The 20,108-nt window shown below is 34.6% G+C and overlaps 1 protein-coding gene across 2 annotated transcripts in view; it reads right to left on the bottom strand.

Annotated features, from left to right (window-relative positions):
- Nucleotides 1–19,506, bottom strand: part of NBN (nibrin) — a 45,269-nt gene extending 25,763 nt beyond the window's left edge. The window contains exons 1-8 of one of the 2 annotated variants that reach the window (XM_082674827.1): nt 19,446–19,498; nt 18,857–19,172; nt 17,482–17,612; nt 16,182–16,330; nt 15,568–15,727; nt 12,745–12,848; nt 4,356–4,473; nt 3,552–3,742 (exon numbers count right to left, since the gene is read on the bottom strand). In XM_082674827.1, the coding sequence (XP_082530953.1) occupies nt 3,552–3,742; nt 4,356–4,473; nt 12,745–12,848; nt 15,568–15,727; nt 16,182–16,330; nt 17,482–17,612; nt 18,857–18,965 (962 nt within the window). In that variant the 5' untranslated portion in view covers nt 18,966–19,172; nt 19,446–19,498. Of the gene's footprint in view, nt 1–3,551; nt 3,743–4,355; nt 4,474–12,744; nt 12,849–15,567; nt 15,728–16,181; nt 16,331–17,481; nt 17,613–18,856; nt 19,173–19,445 lie in introns of both variants that reach the window. The other variant, XM_082674828.1, reaches the window with a different exon arrangement.
- Nucleotides 19,507–20,108: the final 602 nt, after the last annotated feature.

Below are 20,108 nucleotides of genomic sequence, written 5' to 3'. Positions count from 1 at the left end.
ACTTAGACTTGAACTCTAAGTGAATTTATAATAACACACAAAAAAAGATTTTAAAAAGTATTATCATCAAGTGATCACATACACCTACTTGTATTTCAGGCAATTCAAAATTGGTATTTTACTACCCTACTAATACTTTTGAAACTATACATACGTCATATCATGAAAATTAGTTATAAAAGATTGGCTATGTAAAACAAAATACACATTTAATGATGTTATAAGACATACATCATCTTAAATGGGGAAATACTGGAAGCATTACTTTTAAAGTCAATAGTGAGATGAATGTGGTGGCTACTATCACCACTTCTATCCAACAGCTTTGGATGTCCCAGTTGGTCCAAAACCAAGAGAATAAAAGAGAGAGAGCAGTACCAGAGGCAAAAAGGATTAAAAAGGAGGAGAGAAATATTATTTATAGATGATATGGTTTATATAAAAAAAGACTATAAAGTATTAGAAATAAAAGGGGAGTCCAACGAGGTGGTGGGATATGAGATTAATATCAATGTCAGCTGAATTTCTATACATCAACAGTAAACTAGAAAATGTAATTAAAGAGACAATATCCATACCATGGTTATCCATACCATGAAACACTACTCAGCAATAAAAAAAGGATGAACTACTGATACACAAAACCTAGATGAATCTCTGAGGAATTATGGTGAGTGAAAATAAAAATTCTAAAAGGTTACATGCTGTATGATTTCATTTATATATCATTTTCTAAATAATAAATTTTAGAAATGAAGAAGAAATTAGTGGTTGCCAAAGTTTAGGGACATGGAGGGGGAGGTAGGGAGGGGTGTGTGGTTATAAAAGAACAACACAAGGGATTCTTGTGGTGATGGAACTGTTCTGTATCTTAACTATGGTGAACACATGAACCTACACATGTAATAAAATTATATAGAACTAAATACACACACATACACTACACACACAAGAACACATAAAACTGGGGAAATCTGTATTTAAAACAAAAAAAGAATACAATTATCCCAATAGAAAACTGGGCAAGAGACATGTATTTCACAAAGATGGAAAAATTAACATCTAATAAACTTTTGAAGAAACATTAACCATCACTGGTGATCAGGGAAATACAAATCAAAATCACAAGATATGATTATATATCCATTAAATTGGCAAAAATGATAGTCTGAAAATACCGAGTATTGAAAATGACGTGCATCTAACTTAATCTCTTATATACCGTGGGTGGGAGTATAAAGCGGAAAACAGTTTGATACTGTTGAGTGTTCTAACCCTAGTAATGTAGTAATATATCCCAAAGAAAATCCTGCACAAGTACCAATAGGAAACATACAAAGATAATCTCAGTAGCAGTTTACAATAATAAAAATTTATTTAAAATAACTAAGTAAATAATTAGTGAACAAAATGAATGTGTATTATTTATAGTTCAGTGATGACGGTGTATCATGATCCAAAGATTATGATTCATTCAATTTTATGCAAAGCTATGGAACAGGTGAGAAGAGGATAAGGCAAAGGAGGAGAGGATAAAGAGAAAATAATTAAATTAGTAACAGGAAGAGTTCCCAAATATGGGCTAAGACATTGGGAAAATATCTCAGCAAGAACAAAAATCAGGGTTATATTGTTCCCCTAGACTTCAAATCTTTTTCAGAGATATTTAATTTTAATCACTGATTTCCTATACCCACTTCTGACAACTAATCAATAGCACCATGGCACTAACCCATCCCAATGTTGCCCTATTGTCTGAAATTCAGTCAATAGCTGACTTTACTGGTTTGATATAACTGTACCTTCAATTGCTATCAACGGCTTGGACTAAATGGACAGGTGTTATTTTAAGTGACAGTCTTTCTCAAACTGTAAAATTGTCCTCTCTCTATGACCAAATTGAAACAGGATCCAGAGAGTACAGAACAAAATGTCATCTCATGATCAAGTCACCAGCCACTGAGCAACCTCCACTCCAGCAAGGCAGCAAGATGTAATGGTAAAGAGCATGGACTCTGGAACCAGACTGCATGTATTCACATCCTGGCTCCTCTGCTCGCTCCCTGTGTTCTACTCAAATCCCCTTTTGCCCTCTCTGCACAACGGGGAACATAGCAGTAAAAATACACATGATTGTATGAGGATTAAATGTCTTAATATATGTAGAACTCTTAGAACAGGACCTGCTACAGTATATAGTATTATGTAAGTAAGCTATTATTGCTATTGTTCAGCATGGCTTTTAAAGATTGGTAAACTGGTCATAAGTAAAATACTGCCTGAAAGAAGCCTTCTCTATTTAAAATAAACTTCTCCCCTCTGCCCTGTTATTCTGCTTTCTTATACACAGTTGTAATTATCTGTTTACTTGTAAGCTCCAGTGGTGGCAGGGTCCATAGCTATCTTGTTAACCATTATATTCCCAGTGCCTAAAACACAATAGAATCACAGTATATTTTGGTTGTAGTAGTAAGATGGTATTTTTGTTACACAAATATTTTCTTTTTCACAGCAGTTAACACATCTCCATTAAGCAAAATATTTATGGGACACATGACTGAAATTTTACTTTTTACCTCGGCAAACCCATTTTTAAAAAAAGCAGTCTTCATGGTCGGAAAGACTCCTGGGTCAGGAAAAATGAATACTGTGGAGAGCTTATTTTATGGACTTTTTAGACATATAAATACCCTGGGCCCTAACTATTTTCTTAAAATATTTATTTATTTATTTTGCCATGCTGGGTCTTAGTTGTGGTGTGCAGGATCTTCTAGTCGCAGCATGCAGGATCGTTAGTTGCAGCATGCAGGGTCTTTTAGTTGCAACATGTGGGATCTAGTTCCCTCAACAGGGATCGAACCCAGGCCCCCTGCATTGGGAGCGTGGAGTCTTAGCCACTGGACCATCAGCGAAGTCCCAGCCCTAACTATTTTTTACTAGGTGAATAGAAATTCAGTCAACGGACTGCCAAGGCTGATTTTTTTACTTTGTGCTTCAAAAATGCTAAGATTATTAACACCAGTAAAGAGTCCAGGAAAAAAATCCTTGCTTTAGTGCTTTCAAACTGCCTCCCCTCCACACTACAAACACTATTCTAGGATACTTGATACTTTTTTTCCTGCTTTCCCATAACAGCCTATATAGCCATAATAGCCTAATTTTCACACAAATTTTCGATGGGTAATAAACAAAGGAAAAATACATTCCAGCTTGAGGCTATTTCAGAACAATTTTACATTTGAGTTTTAACTTCCTCAACTACATATTCTAGAGAAAAACAAATACTGCTTTATTAAGAGAGGTATATTCTGCAAATTCTATTAAAGTAACAAAAAAGCAGCAGAAAATAAATATTGAGATAAAACTGACATGGATAAATATATTCTATTTCTAGCATACTAAGTCACAATAAATTTCCAAGTACCATACACAATAAAATCTTTACAATAATTCTTGTATATACCTTTACATTATTATGTGGAGTGCAAAAAAAGTTACCTATAAAATCACCTACTTGCCCTTTTTTTTAACTAATAAAGATAATTCTGTACCTCTGGAGTATATCCATAATTGAATGAATCCGTTTTTTCTGAGAGTCAGGAATTAAGGTCTGTGAATCTGTTATTCCTACATCAACAACACAAGTTCCAGGAGCTGAAAAGAAACTATCTTCTTCATTGTCTTCTGTTATCAACCTAGCATCTCCTCCTCCAAATACAACTGCTGCACTTAATTTTTTATGCTAAAAATGGAAAGAAAAAGAAAAAAAGTAATGAAATAGCCATAATTAATGTCTTGAATACATTCTTAAAATTATAAGCATTTGATTTGGGAAATAAAATATAAGCAGAATTGAAGAAAAATTGATTTTATAATACTTCCTGAGAGGACAATCTGAGCTTCCACTCTGAGAAAATCCCTAGTTCACCAGGTACCACTGCACCCTGGAATCCTTACATCATCTACAGCTCCTCTTCACACAGCACTGTAACTGTGGGCTTACTTGCATGATTTTTCCACTTGCAACATTAACTCCTGGAACTGTCATTTCAGCACACAGAAGACATTCAACAGCTGCTTACTAACCGAACAAGTTAGAACTTAAACCAAAGCTTTTGGTCTCCTCCCTGTACGTATTTATATAAACAATTAATAAGCCAATTAAGAGATATTAAGAAATGCCATAGTCATATACATGAACGCTGGGCAAGTTCTGGTGCCTGGGCAGTTTTTTATTTCACTTCACACTTCTACACAAAATCTCAAAAGGAAGTGTATTAACAACTATTGACAACAGTAATAATTTATCCTAGTTTATAACATTTTCTTTACAAAAATTTAGCTTATAACATTACCTGTTTGGCATTTAGAAAGACAAATGTTTTCCCTTTGAAGATTTGTTTTCTTTCCTGTCGTTCTGACAGATCAATATTTTTACTTCCAATAACTGGTTCATCAATAGGTGGGTAAAAACTATAAAAAATAAAATAAAGTACATTCTAATTATACCCTACACTGTATGTATGTATAATCTAATGTATAACATTAGATTTTTAAATGGAATGGCAATCTAGACACTAGAAAGGCTTAATTTCCATAATACCATTATATTATTAAAAAATTAAGAGTTTTATCTGGGACTTAAGGACTCATAATGAGATACAATTAAATATATATGAATCAAACAACTTATGTAAATTACAAATAGCTAAGAGAGAAAAAAGTACTTAAAAAGTTTTTTAAAAAAGTAAAAACAAACCAAAAAAAAACCCCAAAACCAAATGGTTGAAACATCATCCATTAAAGATCAAATTCTATTAGCATGCTGTGCTTGCTTAGGAACCAGTAAGTATTAGTAATAATGTTCATATTGTAATTCTATGAACTACTGCTGTAAGTGTTTTGTTACAACTCTCTTTGGAGAAGCTCAGGGAATTTTAAAACCTACATTTTGTGAGTTTAAATAAAATTCCCAAAGATTTAAAAATACAATCTTTTAGCTCTTTAATGTAACACTATAAACACATCTTAATCATCCATAGAGATTAGGGAAAAGAAGAAAATAGAGAAGTAAAATCAACAGATAATTCAGTTCATATAACTTTCTATATAATCAGATCTTTTGTTACAGCTATTCATAACTGAGCAGACTTTTAGTTTCTCTCTACCTTCTAGTAAAAACTATTAATGTTCATGGATAGAAAGGCTCGATATTGTCAACATGTCAGTTCTTCCCAACTTCATCTATAGATTAAACACAATCCCAGTAACTCCCAGCAAGTTATTTTGTGAATGTTAACAAACATTCTAAAGTTTACATGGAGAGGCAAAAGACCCAGAACAGCCAACACAATATTAAGGAAGAAGAACGAGGTTGGAGTACTAACACTACAGAATCCAAGACTTAATGTAAAGCGGCAGTAATCAAGAGAGTGTGGGACTTCCCTGGTGGCGCAGTGGTTAAGAATCTCCCTGCCATTGCAGGGGACACAGGTTTGAGCCTTGGTCCGGGAAGATCCCACATGCCGCAGAGCAACTAAGCCCGTGCGCCAAAACTACTGAGGCCCGCGCCCCTACAGCTCGTGCTCCGCAACAAGAGAAGCCACCATGATGAGAAGCCCGCACACGGCAACGAAGAGTAGCCCTCGCTCGCTGCAACTAGAGAAAGCCCGCGCACAGCAACGAAGACCCAAAGCAGCCAAAAATAAATAAATTAAAATAAATAAATAAATAAAAGATTAAAAAAAAAAAAGAATCCGCCGGCCAACGCAGGGGACATGGGTTCGAGCCCTGGTCCGGGAAGATCTCACATGCCACGGAACAACTAAGGCCGTGCGCCACAACTACTGAGCCCACATGCCACGACTACTGAAGCCCACGTGCCTAGAGCCCGTGCTCCGCAACAAGAGAAGCCACTGCAATGAGAAGCCCTCACACCGCAACGAAGAGTAGCCCCTATTCGCCGCAACTAAAGAAAGCCTGCTCACAGCAACAAAGACCCAACGCAGCCAAAAAATTTTAAAAATTAAAAAAAAATTTTTAATTAAAAAAAAAAGCATGGTACTGGCAAAAAGATAGACAAATAGATCAGTGGAGGAGAATGAAGAGCCCAGAAATAAACTCACATAGAATCAATTCTGATCTTTTACAACAGAGCAAAGGCAGTACAATGGAGCTTAGTCTTTTCAACAATTGGTGATGGAACTGGACATTCACATGCAAAAAAAATGAATCTAGACCCAGATCTTACACTCTTCACAAAAATTAACTCAAAATGGATCATAGACCTAAACATAAAATGCAAAACTATAAAACTCCTGCAAGATAACACAGGAGAAAATCTAGATGACCTTGGATATGGAGATGACTCTTTAAATATAACACCAATGGCTTCATCCATGAAATAAATAAATGATAAGCTAGACTTCATTAAAATTAAAAGGTTCCACTCTGTAAAAGATAACATCAAGAGAATGAGAAGACAAACCACAGACCAGGAGAAAACACTTGCAAAAGACACATCTGACTGTTATAAAAAATATACAAAGAACTCTTAAAATTCAACAAGAACACAAACAACCTGATTTTTAAAAAGGGCCAAAGACTTTAATAGATACCTCTCCCAAGAAATAGAGAGAGCAAATAAGCATATGAAAAGTTGCTCAATATTATATATCATCAAGGAAATGCAAATTAAAACAAAGAGATACCACTACACACCTACTAGAATGGCTAAAATCTAGAACACTGATACCACCAAATGCTGGTGAAGATGTAGAAGAACAGGTACTTTTATTCATTGCTGGTGGGAATGCAAAATGGTACAGCCACTTTAGAGGACACTTTGGCACTTTCCCACAAAACTAAGCACATTCTTAACCATATGATCCAGCAGTCATGCTTCTTGGCATTTACCCAGAGGAGTTGAACTCATGCCATAACTTGGAAGCACCCAAGATGTCCTTCAGTAGTTAATGAATAAATTAACTGTGGTACATTCAAACACGGAATATTATTTAGTGCTAAAAAGAAATGAGCTATCAAGCCATGAGAAGACATGGAGGAAACTTAAATGCATATTACTAAGTGAAAAAGGCCAATTTGGAAAGGCTACATATTGTATGATTCCAACTATATGACATTCTGGAAAAGGCAGAGCTATGAAGACAGTAAAAGATCAGTGGTTGCTGGGAGTTGGGGAAGTGGAGGGATGAATAGGTAGAGTACAGAGGGTTTTTAGACAGTGAAAATACTCCATATGATACTATAATGATGGATATATGTCATTCTACATTTGTTCAAACCCAAAGAATGTACAATACAAAGACTGAATCCTAATGTAAACTATGGACTTTGGGTGATTATGATGTGTCAATGTAGGCTCACCGATTGTAATAAATGTGCTACTCTGGTGGGGGATATCAATAATGGGGTAGGCTATGCATGTGTGGGAGCAGTGGGAATACAGGAAACCTGTACTTTCCTCTCCATTTTGCTGTGAACCTAAAACTGCTCTAAAAATTAAGTCTTTAAAAAAGATTTTAAAAAAATTACTAAAGCATAATGGTGATGATGAGGGGACAATGTAGGATGGGGGGGAATCTGGACAGTCACTAGAGTTAACTATCCACAGAGAGCAACATCCAATATGACAAAAATGTTTTGGTCATAAGAGTCACCATCCAGCATTTTAGAACTAATTTCCTTACATTTCCCTCCTCCCACCCCCCAGATTTCTCCTTGGAAACATACATTATCTCATACAGTAAGCTGTCATGACTAAAATTTTATTAATTAAAAAAAACTTTTATAACTGACTAAACCACAAATGCATGGGTTTTAATCTGCTAGATTACTAATGGATGTTTTAAGGCTATTTTAAAGTAGTGATTCCTAGAATCTGCAATGTCAAATGACTGAGTTATCTGCAGGTAAGAGCAGATTTAGTTGGTAGGATGGAATGCAAACCCGGGGAGTTATTGCAGTTTTCTAAATAACTGACTTTAAAATTCTGTTTATTCTACTTTTAAACACATACAGAAAATAGTGGAAACTATTTTAACTATTAATTAAATCTACAATGAGAAAATAGGTAGCACTAAAAAATTAACAGGCATTCTAATTCATAAATAGGAAAAATTTTAATATCTCTTCATCAAATACCTTACATCCCTTTCAAGAAAATTCTTCCGTAGCTTATACTTCTTTTAGTGTAAAAGGCTTCATATATATACAAATGGGTGTTTACAAATTAGTCTACATAGTAATGTAACAACACTAGATTATTGGGCCAGTCTCAGACAAAAATAGAATGTAAATGTTTAATACATACATATGACTGACTAAATGTGAGATTCCTACTGCTTTCTAATGACTAAAATAGCATTTTAAAATTATCTGCAGCTTTGTGTTTTTCACATTGTCATTCTTAATTTTGCCACAGATAACAGATAACAGTTAACTACAGTTTAGTTCAATGAAGAGTGAACATTTGTTATACCAAGTCACATTCCATGAGAATGATATGCAATTAGCTTTCCAGAGTTCTAACTTTTATTTGTGTGATTCTTTGATGTTTGGTTCCTCTACTAAGTGCCAAGATGGCAGAAACTGTAATGCTTTTTGGCTCATCATTATATCCTCAGGTCTATCTTGCCTGGTTCAATAAATATTTAATAAACCGGCAGTATAAAACAGAAATAAAAATTTCACCTAATAAATTAGAAGTAGACAGAAAGTAAAAACATCCCTCAATACAAATGTGAGTATTAAAATTCTGGGACTAGAAAAATGTATTTTGGTTTTCTTTTAAAAATATTGGTAAATTTGAGCCCCAATACTCAATAAGACTGATCTCGAAAGGAAAAAAACCCACCATATTATCAAGAATCGAATCAAATGTTGGAGTCATACATACATATACATATATATGATATACATATATATGATATATATATACATATATGATATATATAATACAGTGACAAATAACAGACCATGTTCTGGAACTTCATATACGCAGAAAAATCTTTCTCTCTTTAGTAGTATTAAGGATGAAAACAAGAAAGGAGAGACTAGTGATAAATGTGAAGAAAACATCATTAAAAAGTCAATATTTCTGAAAAATTACATTCTAGAAGTTTTAAAGCATCACTGAGGCTATAGTGATTTGACAGCTAGTAATAAAATTGGAAAACAGTAAATTAACTTGGCAGAGACCTAGGTTAGAGGCACACTGCCTGAATACAAGAATACCACAAATATAAAGTGACCTCTAACTTCTATAATGAAAAAATTAAAACATTTTTTGGCATACTTACACAGAAACTTCAAGAGCTACAAATAAAATAATTATGCTTTATTATGTAGTAACTGGTACATATTATTCACAAATTCTATAAAATATTAATCTAGAAATATTGACTTTTTCCTATGTATATTTTATAACTTTATATAAATTCTTCACATGATGTTCAATAAATTTCATCTAACTCAGAGCACATCATTTTCACTTCTGTCCCAAGATTTTCCAAATACAGAATTTTTCTGAATTCATGTATAATTCTGGCCATGGAAACTATTCCAAGCCACAATATTTCTTTGCCCAACATCTGGATAGCTGTTTATTTCATTAGTTCCAAAGGTACCTGTTCATGATTTCATGATTTTTTTTGGTGATCTCCAAAAGGTTTGAATTACATTGGCATCCACACCTTGTAAATCTGAGCTTGTATCTCCAGGAAAAAAATCTCTAGTGTGTGTTAAATTTCTTTGCTTTAAATTTTAATTGATTATTTAAGGTCAACTCTATAAGCTTCCTAAACTTTCATTTACCAAGATTGTTTCATGCTAATGTGTCTCTTGGGTCTGAGATTTTATTACAAGCTAATAAGTTAACCTATTCCTCTTTCATGGATGCTGACAGAAGACACAAGACTCCTGGGTCAGAGACAAAGCAAGCAGCAAGCCTCAGTGTGTTTGCAGCAGGTCTCCTTCCATGCCAAGTCCCCTGGGGATGACACAGAAGGTACATACCATGGGTTGTGTTACAGGAGAGGTATATACCATGGGTAGTGTTACACTGAACTTGGGAATCCACCCATTTTATAACAAGCTATAAGCAGGCCTGCTCTCTGTCCTGGGAAGGAGATATTATCTCATCCCTCCAGGTTTCTCACTGCAAACATAACCCTGAGAAATGGCCTGGGTATAGGGTAGTCAGGGCCTTTCATTCTTGGCATAACCAGCAAGTTTTGTATGATGTAAGGACTCTCTCTCCCAACAGTGTTTTCTGAAAACAATGCTGCTTGTTGTTTAAAATAAACTGAGAAAGGGAAACTCCCTTTTTCTCTTGAGGATCATTTTTTTTTAACATTCAGACATATATAATATTTTAATGAACTTCCTTTATTAGAGCACAGAGTATCAAAATTAAATACTTCTTTTAAATGTAATCTAAAAATGACTTCATCTACATTGGTACTTTGATAACAGTATAGGAAAATTAGGTATCACAAACCACATCAGGTACTCTATCTTAACCCTTCACTTACTCTGTTTCGTGGTAACAGTGCAAAGATGCAGACATAACTGTACCAAAAAGGACTACACATTTTGTTAGGTAAAAATATAGTATGCCTCCTAATTTAAATTCAGGACTAGTGATAATGCTTTTACAGAACTAAAAGAACAGGTAGTTATGTAATAGAAGAGCCACCACAATTTATCTCATATCCCTTTTATAACCCATCCTACTACTATTTAATATCTTAAATTTAATCATTTAATTGAGTATGGAGTCAAATTAGTCTTCAACAAACATATCAAAATGGATCCCAATAAGTATAGCAATCTATTTAGGCAAAAAACTACGTATTTTAAAATAGTATTAAAAACTTGATTATCAGTTGCCATCATCAAACATGAACTAATGTAATAGTCTTTCCTGGTTAACACTGAATTAGGAGTTAGTGAACAATCTTAGAGTAGGGATGTTTTATTATAGTCATCTAAGTTAATACAATCGCAAATTGAAGCCAGAAAAAAACTATGCCTAACCTAAAGTAAAAACAACAAAAAACCAAAAAACCAAGGTTAAATACACCTGAGAATCTGAACAAATAAGCAAGAATCAATGACTAATTCTAAAAACTCTAAGACCATAAAACATATCACCAGTAGTAAAAATTCAGACCCCTCCACTCTTAAGTAATCTAGAATTAACAATGGTTTATTATCTGTAACAAGAGTCATTATTTATAGGATTTATCAACTTTTCTAGGGAGGGTCATAAATAGACTTCAGGGAAAAATGTAATTCTGTTGAAATACTATGTAAGTTGGTAGTAAGTGAAGTTTCTAGAGGAGAGACCAGTGCTTTCATTTTCTCACAGCGGGTCTAGGACTCAAAAAAGGTTAAGAATCATCTATTTTAAAATCTCGAGAATTCCCTGGTGGTCCAGTGGTTAGGACTCTGCATTTTCACTGCCAAGGGCCCAGGTTCAATCCCTGGTCAGGGAACTCAGATCCCACAAGCCACTTGGTGTGGTCAAAAAATAAATAAAATAAAATCTGAAGATCTCTTTCCAGAGGAAAGCATATTTTCTGTTAACCAGATTATAAAATACACGAAACCTCCCAAATGAAAATGAAAAACAAAGAGAAAAATCTGATATTCAGTTACTTTTAAAAGCAAATACATATTATCAGGTATAAATAGTTCCTAAAAATATATGTACTGGGCAAATTAGCTTATAATAGCTAGTAATATTTTTAAATTGGTAATAAAATACTTAGCTTGAATAGGTAATACTTAACTTAAATTGGGTAATAAAATACTTAATTTGCATAGAATTTTAGATTTTTAAAACATCCTCAAATCTGTTATGCCATATAGACTATAAGCTGACATACATTTTAAGCAAGCATGTTCTTATGTCGACTAAAAACACCCACCGTTTTACAGTCACCAGTATTTTAACCATGCAATCTAAAAAGAAAAATCACAAATATCTTCCTCCTCAACCATAGCTTATATTACTGCAAACATTACTAATACAATACATACAGTGGATAGATCCTTTAGTCTGGTGGTTCACAAATTTAGCAGAGCATCCAAAAAATTAAATAATCAAGCTACTATGAATCTTCCCAGATATTGCAATTAGCTACACTTCTTTTAATAAGCACCTATTATGATGCCAGGCAATATGCTCAGACTTTATGTATGCCACTAGTTAAGATAAATAATACTTATACTAATACTAATAATACTGAATACTTAGACACTCAGCAGGACAGGTATTAGTCTCATTTTTCAAAGGAGGTAACTGACACTTAGAAGAAATCAGCTCAATTCCCAAGGCCACAGCGCTGTTAATATTCTGGCCCAGGACTCTGAGGCTCCACAACAGGGATGCTGCACCACACAATTCCTGGTGTCCTGCATGCATGATGCCCAGCATTGGCATGTGTGCTCTACTGATTTCACCTCTATGCTATTACTGTCCTTCAATATTTTCCTTTTAATATTGGCACATATGTAACATGTGTTTCACAGAGATAAGAACAATCAACAAAGAACTGGGAAACTTTCTTCACATACTAACAAGAAAACTTCATTAATAATACTGAACTGTAACATTACATCCTGAAATAGTCAATAAAGAGGGAATTAACCTAAATAAAACCAGTGCTATCATATTTTGTATGTCATATTTTATTATATTTAAAATAAGCAATATACCTTTCAATTTCTGGAGGCTGTTTCTTGGACTGAACTGTTTTAAGAAATTCAGTAAAATATTCTGGTTTTACAATCGGACGCCCACAAATGAGTGCACATATTGTCTAAAAAGAAGAAAACATGTGAATACATATACTCATACCCTAGTTTTTTTAAAGATGTAAGTTATAGACTACAAAGAGGCTGTTCTATTCTGTTTTTCCTCCTGTCTCTCTAAATTTATAAAGGAGACACAATCTATAAAACAGAAGTCAGTACTGGTCACTGCCTAGTTTTAGTATAAAAATCCCTGTATAATCACTTGATTATTAGAAGCTACCAATTACAATACAGGGGGGGACAGATTGGGAGTTTGGGATTGACATATACACAATGCTATATTTAAAATAGATAACCAATGAGGACCTACTGTATAGCACAGGGGACTCTGCTTGATATTCTGTAATAACCTAAATGGGAAAAGAATTTGAAAAAGAATAGATACATGTGTATGTATAACTGAATCACTTTGCTGTACACCTGAAACTAACAAGGTTGTTAATCAGCTATACTCCAATATAAAATAAAAATTAAAAATAAACAAACTGTGGTAACTACAACTCATGTAAGTCAGAATTCGGCAAAGCAAAGGCCTATATGCTAAAATAGCAATAAGACTGTTGAAATAACAAATAAATGTAACATACAGGCAAGTAGCAATAAACAATAAACAATCATTATTAAAGGTGAAAAAAAAGAAGTTACCAATTACAATATTAATTTAAAAACTGCCTGGGGAGGGCAGAACAACATAACATAAAATACAAGTCAATTTAAAAATGTATACCATTTTAAAAACATTAAAATGTACATCTTAGAATTAAGGAAATGTAATGTCTGCCCTAGAGAAGACAGTAACAAGAGATAAACATGAGAGAGTTCTTTCACCTTAATTGCCTTTCAAACTGATTTTAATTATGGAATAAAGTCTTTTTAAGAAAGTAAATAAAGGAATAACTCTTTAGTGTTGGACAAAAGCTGAAAATAAGTATATACAGATGGAGTGGGGGAAGAAACTTCAACTAGCAAGTGAATTAAACTATAAGCCTCAAATAAGATGTATCCACAAAATTTGAGACAGATTAAAATATACCATCACTGGCAATGAAAATAAGATTCAGCATAATTCCAGGAAATAATACAACTAAAGAATTGGTAAGAATGCTTCTAATAAACATGGGAAATTACCTAAATGTGAGCAAGCAATTTAGGGTATCTCTCAAGAATGAAATCTGAAAGTTATGAACCTCAAATATGAATGAAATAATTGACTTCTTGCATGAAGCAGTAATGTGCAATTCAACACTGGACTGAGTAAACTCCAATACATGTGATCCTGGGCAAAGGATTCAATTGCTCCATGCCTCAGTTTCCTCTTCAGAAAATAAAAACTGAACTGAATGCTCTTTAGGTTACCTTTTGGTTCTAACATTCAACAATTTTAAAAACATAAACTAACCTGTATTTTTGGAAAATTTACTAAAAAAATAATATAATGACAAATATTTTTTGCACACGATTGATCATAAATATTGAAAAAGGAGTATTGCTCTGCAAGCCTTTGTTGGTATATATACAGTACTCTCTAATATCCAGGGACTGGGTGGCCATTAGCATCCTAGTCACTGGAATACTGTGTACTATGGTAAATGGATCCTAGTTTCCAGGTCTGTCACAGACTCAGTAAAATATCTTTCAAGACAATCTAACTGCCTTTGCTCTTATTTCATACCCACCAAGCAATGGCATGATTACCTATTCCATTTCTCAGGTACCTTGGTATCTTCAAGAGGACCATGTTGGAGTCTACATGTAAATATTCTGGTCACTATAAAGATACATCCCTACTATAAACTAATAAATGGACATTTTGAATTATGAATCTATTATTTGGGTTTATTAGCATAAATTACTATTCAGGAGGCTAATCACTCTGTTGAATTTATAAATCAATTTCATAAACTTACAAAGATGAAACAATTTTTGATCCAAGTTTAACATGAGGTTCAATTTGAACAGCAAGCCTTTCTCTATGACACCTATTTAGGTATAAGACACATATTCTAATTTAATTAATTATATATTAAAGGATTTTTGTATCATTGAATAAAGGAATCTACTGTTGCTTTTCACTATAGATATTAACCTAAAACAATCTCACATATCTATAGTCAACCTGCTGAAGGAGACAAATCACCTCCCAAAATCATTCTTCAATTAGTTTTGGATTAACCAAATCTGAAGATGATGCAAAGTCTGAAACATCCCAAAATATATCACTGCTTTGACAAATAACATATATCTACATATCTCTAGATTGTGACAATACATTAAGGTAATATTGTAAGAACGTAAAGTCTTTGTGATTAGGGTCTAAAGCCAAATAAGAACTAAAGAAAAGAGCATGAAAATATGAGATGGTATCAGAGACTGGAGGAAGGAAAGACATGAGCTGCTAACTTTGAAGATTGGCAGTTGATCTCTAATTGCTTTGCTTTTAGACTGAAAACACAAACTATAGGCTGTAATAACTTCTTGGTGAAAGGATAATATAAATCATTTAAATGCTAAATCAATATCTGAAATATAATTTAATGTGCTTTTGCTTGCCCCATTCTAGCCTATACGGTAGATATGGGATTCATTGGCATATATACATCTACAACTAACAGTTCTGATAGTTTTAAAGCAAGTGACTTTTAAAACATCCGTGTATAGTGGGTAAAGGAATAAACTTAAATTCAGAGAACTTACTTTAACATAACAACAAGGCATTCAACTTACTTTAATGGTAACTTTAACTGATGTCATGACAAGGTGAGTACATTCCTCTGTCCAATTGTTTACAGTAAGTCCTCCAAGTTGCAATACAGCTTGACTTAAAGCAGTTTTCCCAGAGACATCTAAACAAGAAGAGCACGCAACCAAAGGTTCATACTCTACTCTGTAAATGAGAATAAGTTACACAAAGTTATCATAGTTATAGAGATGGCAACTTATGTTACTTTAAACTTTAAGCTCACATCATATGCTGTTATTTTAATTTTTATTAAATTACTAAACTTTCTAACTTATGAAATTATCACTTCCTAAGTCTTAAGTCGCAATTAAGAAAAAAACAGTGATCAAAGTTTAACATTATACTTTGACCTATGCAGAATCAAACAAAAGTAGCTCCCATCAAGGTTCTTAGGGCCCACTCAAACTCTCATTCACTCTTTTCACTATCTATGATTAATAAAATGCACTAACCACGTGTGGTGCAAAGTTCACCACTGTCCTAAGTAGGAACTAAATAGACTGGTCCCAATTCATTATCCATAAATATCCTTTTCCTTTAGAATCTGATTGGTACAAAATAAAGCTGTCCATTTTAATATCAATTTAAAAATTCTTACCTAAATTTACTTTCAAACACTCCAAAGGTAACTCTATCCCCTGTCTTCAAAATTCGGGAAAGGCCATTCTGCATTTTTTCCTCATTAACAAAGGTACCATACTTAGAATTATCTTTTATTGTCAATATAGGGATTTCATCTGTTTGACTCTGAAAAAAAAATCAATACATAATTTAAAGTCTCTTACTGCTCAGTAAATACTATTCCTAAGGGGAAAGGTTTCAAAACAAAAGGTTGATAACTTCTGGAATAGGTGATAGGTGGCTAACCTCCCAACACAGTAGGCAATAGAGTTATTGTTTTGGTTGCAAGCAAAGAATGATCACTCAACTAGCAATTAAGAGAAAAATGTCAATTCCAGAATCACTCCTCTTAGAACATACATTTTCTTTATTTTTGTAAGTCAGGGGAGATTTTCCTGACCCCTCATAATTTGAGAATTGTTTGCTTTTGTACAGTCTGTTTCATGTATAACATGACAGCTTCATTCCTAAGGTTTTTGTTTTTTTTTAAATTATCAAAATCACATAGTAAAAATCAGTCCAATGCAAAAAGGCTAGAGTGTCTGACTTGCAGTAACAATTTTTTTCTTTAGTATTTTCAACAATGTTTTTCTATACCTAAAAGAATACAGACACAAAACCTAAATATTACTGAACAGATCCAGTATTTGCCAACATGCAGTCTTTGCTCAAAATAATGGCTTTTCTTCCTTAATTACCACCAGCATTACCATGAGCACAGCTATTTGTATATATTTATATTACTTTTATAATCTACCTTTATTATTAAAACAACCAACACACCAAAACAAACTCAAAGCCATTCAAAGGAGCTGTGGGGCATATACAACAGCTGTTTTCCCTAGTAAAGCAATCAATTTCCCTTGTGAAAACCTAAGATATACAGGAAACACCAGTGTTCATATGGCTGCATTAACTCATTAAAGCAGGAGTCACGATGGTCTATTCACTGTTCTATTCCCAGGCTTTGGCACAGTGACTGACACACAGTAAGCACTCAATAAATGTTCAAGTAAATAAATAGAAATACGTTCTACTTCCCCTGAGTTTCTAAATCACTAAAACAAATAGTAAAATACTGAAACAGAAACTTCAAATCTTAAATAAACAAATATCACCAGTACCACTGCCCAAACGTCCTTAATTTTGTTAACATTTAAAGAAAACTAACAGCTTTATAAAAAAGTCTCCCAAACTCTCTTACATATACACCAAGGTAAACTTTTGTGATTTCAATCCTCTTACTGTCAGCTAGTGAAATAAAATTAGTAACTTACCAGGTTAGTTACAGAAAAGTTAACAGTTAATACAGCATGATTTCGGCTGATTGACTGATCATCTTCAATTAGAATGCCACAGTTTTTCCTTCCAACAATGTACTCAACACCAGCCAAAAGTCTGTATGGTTCTAAGAGAATTTTTTTAAAAAGTAAATTAACAGGTACACACATACATAAACATGTATTTAAGATATACATACGGCAAATATTTAAACATTTTTATTTTGCTATTTAAAGGCTAATAATCAACTTTACATAAATCAAACTTGTGTTTTCCAGTAAAGCCTCACTGAAGGAGGCAAATCTAAATAGATAGAAAGCTCTACCATTTTTCTAACAGGAAAACAATTTTGTCAATGCTTGCCCAAATTAACTTATAATTTAATGCATTACCAAATAAAATCACAACACTATGTTTGGAGCTTGATAAGCAAATTCAAAATTCCATCAGGAAAATATAATGTGAAAAACTGTCCAGAAAAATGTGAATATTTTGGGAACTTCCTCTACCAGGTGGTAAAATATGCCAAAGTGAAAGCAGTTAAAAAGTATGGTATTGGATCAAGAGTAAAAAATATAGATCAATGCAAGAAAAGTCCAGACCAGATTCAAGTGCATAATTTGGGGATTTTTTTTTTTTATGTTAAAGGTAGCTTTTAGAACAACGTGAAAAGGTTATTAGTTTAAAAAAAATTTGGAAATCACAAATTGTTGGAAGAACAGCATGTACGTTGAAGACTTGTAGAGTTTAGTCTGGTACCACTGGAGTGGTAGAGTGATTAGGGCAAATAAACTAGACAAGTAGAAAGGAGTCCAGGTAAACCTTGACGAGACCTGGATTATATTTTATTAATCAGATTCTTAACCTAGAGTGGACTCTTTCAACAAAAATCTTTTGTGTTGGTTTCCCTACATTTTTCTTAGAAGGATGGAACCCCATAGCCTCCATCTGATTCCGAAAAGAGTTCAAGATCCCCCAAAAGTTAAGAATGCCACCCACTGGCACTAGGGGCATTTTTCTTCTGCTGCCTCCTTAAAGGAACTCAAAGAGCCAGCCACAGGCTACAACTGTTTCTGGAAACTGTTCCTACTGTGTTACACCTCACAATGCTCCAAGTCCACAGTGAAACTTGATCTTTGAGTCTCTATACTTTTTAGTATCTACAGTATTATTACAGTATTTATTTTCCTTACCATTAGTTTGCCCTCTCCATACTTCCTTACACTGTCAGTCCATTTAGCCTCTACGTAGATCTTTTCTTCACTCATAATGTAAACTTCCGGAGGGCAAGGCCAATCATAGGCTACAACTGCTTATCTATCAACTAATAAGTGCTTACATATATTAGGCAACCAATTTACATGCAATTACCATTTTCCGCTGCTAGAAATGCAGAAAAAAATGTTTTCAGTTGTTGTGATGACAAAACGGTAAAAGGCTCCGAAACAAAACCAAAATTATGCTTTCCTGTAGTTGCCATTTACACAAGTCATCTCCGTGGCTCCTCACAATGCGCTCAAGACAGAGTCATAGTCTTCCAGACTGTTAACTTATTCTGGATGTTTCCTCAAAAGCTTAAAACGCTAGATGTCGTAACATATACCCGGCCAAGACTCAATCCGGAAGACCATTTAAGCCCAGGTCAGAGCTAGTCCCGCCAGAGGAGTTGGTCCCAACCACGGAGAACCTGGCGGTAGACCGGGAGGAAAGGACCCGGCGGTCACTAAACGGCCCAGTGTCGCATGCCTCCTCCCCCCGTCAGACCAAAGCCTGGTTCGCAAGCACTGCGCACCCGCCGAGAAAGACTACGCAGTCCCCACACAACAAATGCGCGGCTTTCGCACCAGCTTTCGCAGTCTCCCAGGGCGAGAACCGTCCGAAAGTAACCATCCGCAAACCCTCTGCCCACCGCATCTGCTCCCGGGAAATCGGTCCCCGGACATCTCCCTACCGCCCTTACCTCGGGCAGGGCCCGCAGCTGGGAGCAACTTCCACATGGCCTGGAACACTAGGGTCTGGCCGATGCGCGACAGCGTAACCGCGGCTGACCGACGTGCGCGGCCGCAGCGCCTGCGATTGGCGCAGACTCCGGGACGTGCGCGCTCCTGGAAGCCACACCTGCCTAAGAAGCGGAGGGATAGACAGAAGTGCGGCGTTGGCGCCTAGTCGCCACCCTGTGGTTAGGAAAGGAATAGCGTAATGTGTATTGAAATGTGCTGTCTTAAAAGGATCCCATTTTAAGGTGTTCAATGAATACAAGATTATCGATTTTTTTTCTGATTGTGAATGGAAATGATTTTAAAAATCAGCTTCAAAGCAACGTAAGGAAACTTTCTAATTAAAGATATTAACGTAGTGACCAGTTACGTATTTCCATGCATTTGCAATTGCTTAAATTGCGTTCATTCCTTCGTATGGATCCTAATGATTGTGATAATTATGGTGAAGATAAGTATTTCACTCCAATTATTTTTACTCTTCTCCAAGCTCAGATAAAGTTCTCCTAATTTCTCTGTTTCATAATGTTGCACTTTCATCTAATCAGTAGCTAAGTACTGGGGAGTCTATCCGTCCTTTCCATTTCTACTTGTACCAAGCTGGTGCAAGCTCTTCTCTTAATGCT

The sequence above is a fragment of the Grampus griseus genome, assembly GCF_964374135.1.
Source record: "Grampus griseus genome assembly, chromosome: 17".
Classification (NCBI taxonomy): Eukaryota; Metazoa; Chordata; class Mammalia; order Artiodactyla; family Delphinidae; genus Grampus; species Grampus griseus.
Note: the sequence above shows the minus strand (reverse complement) of the source record. Positions and strands in the feature narration are given on the sequence as shown.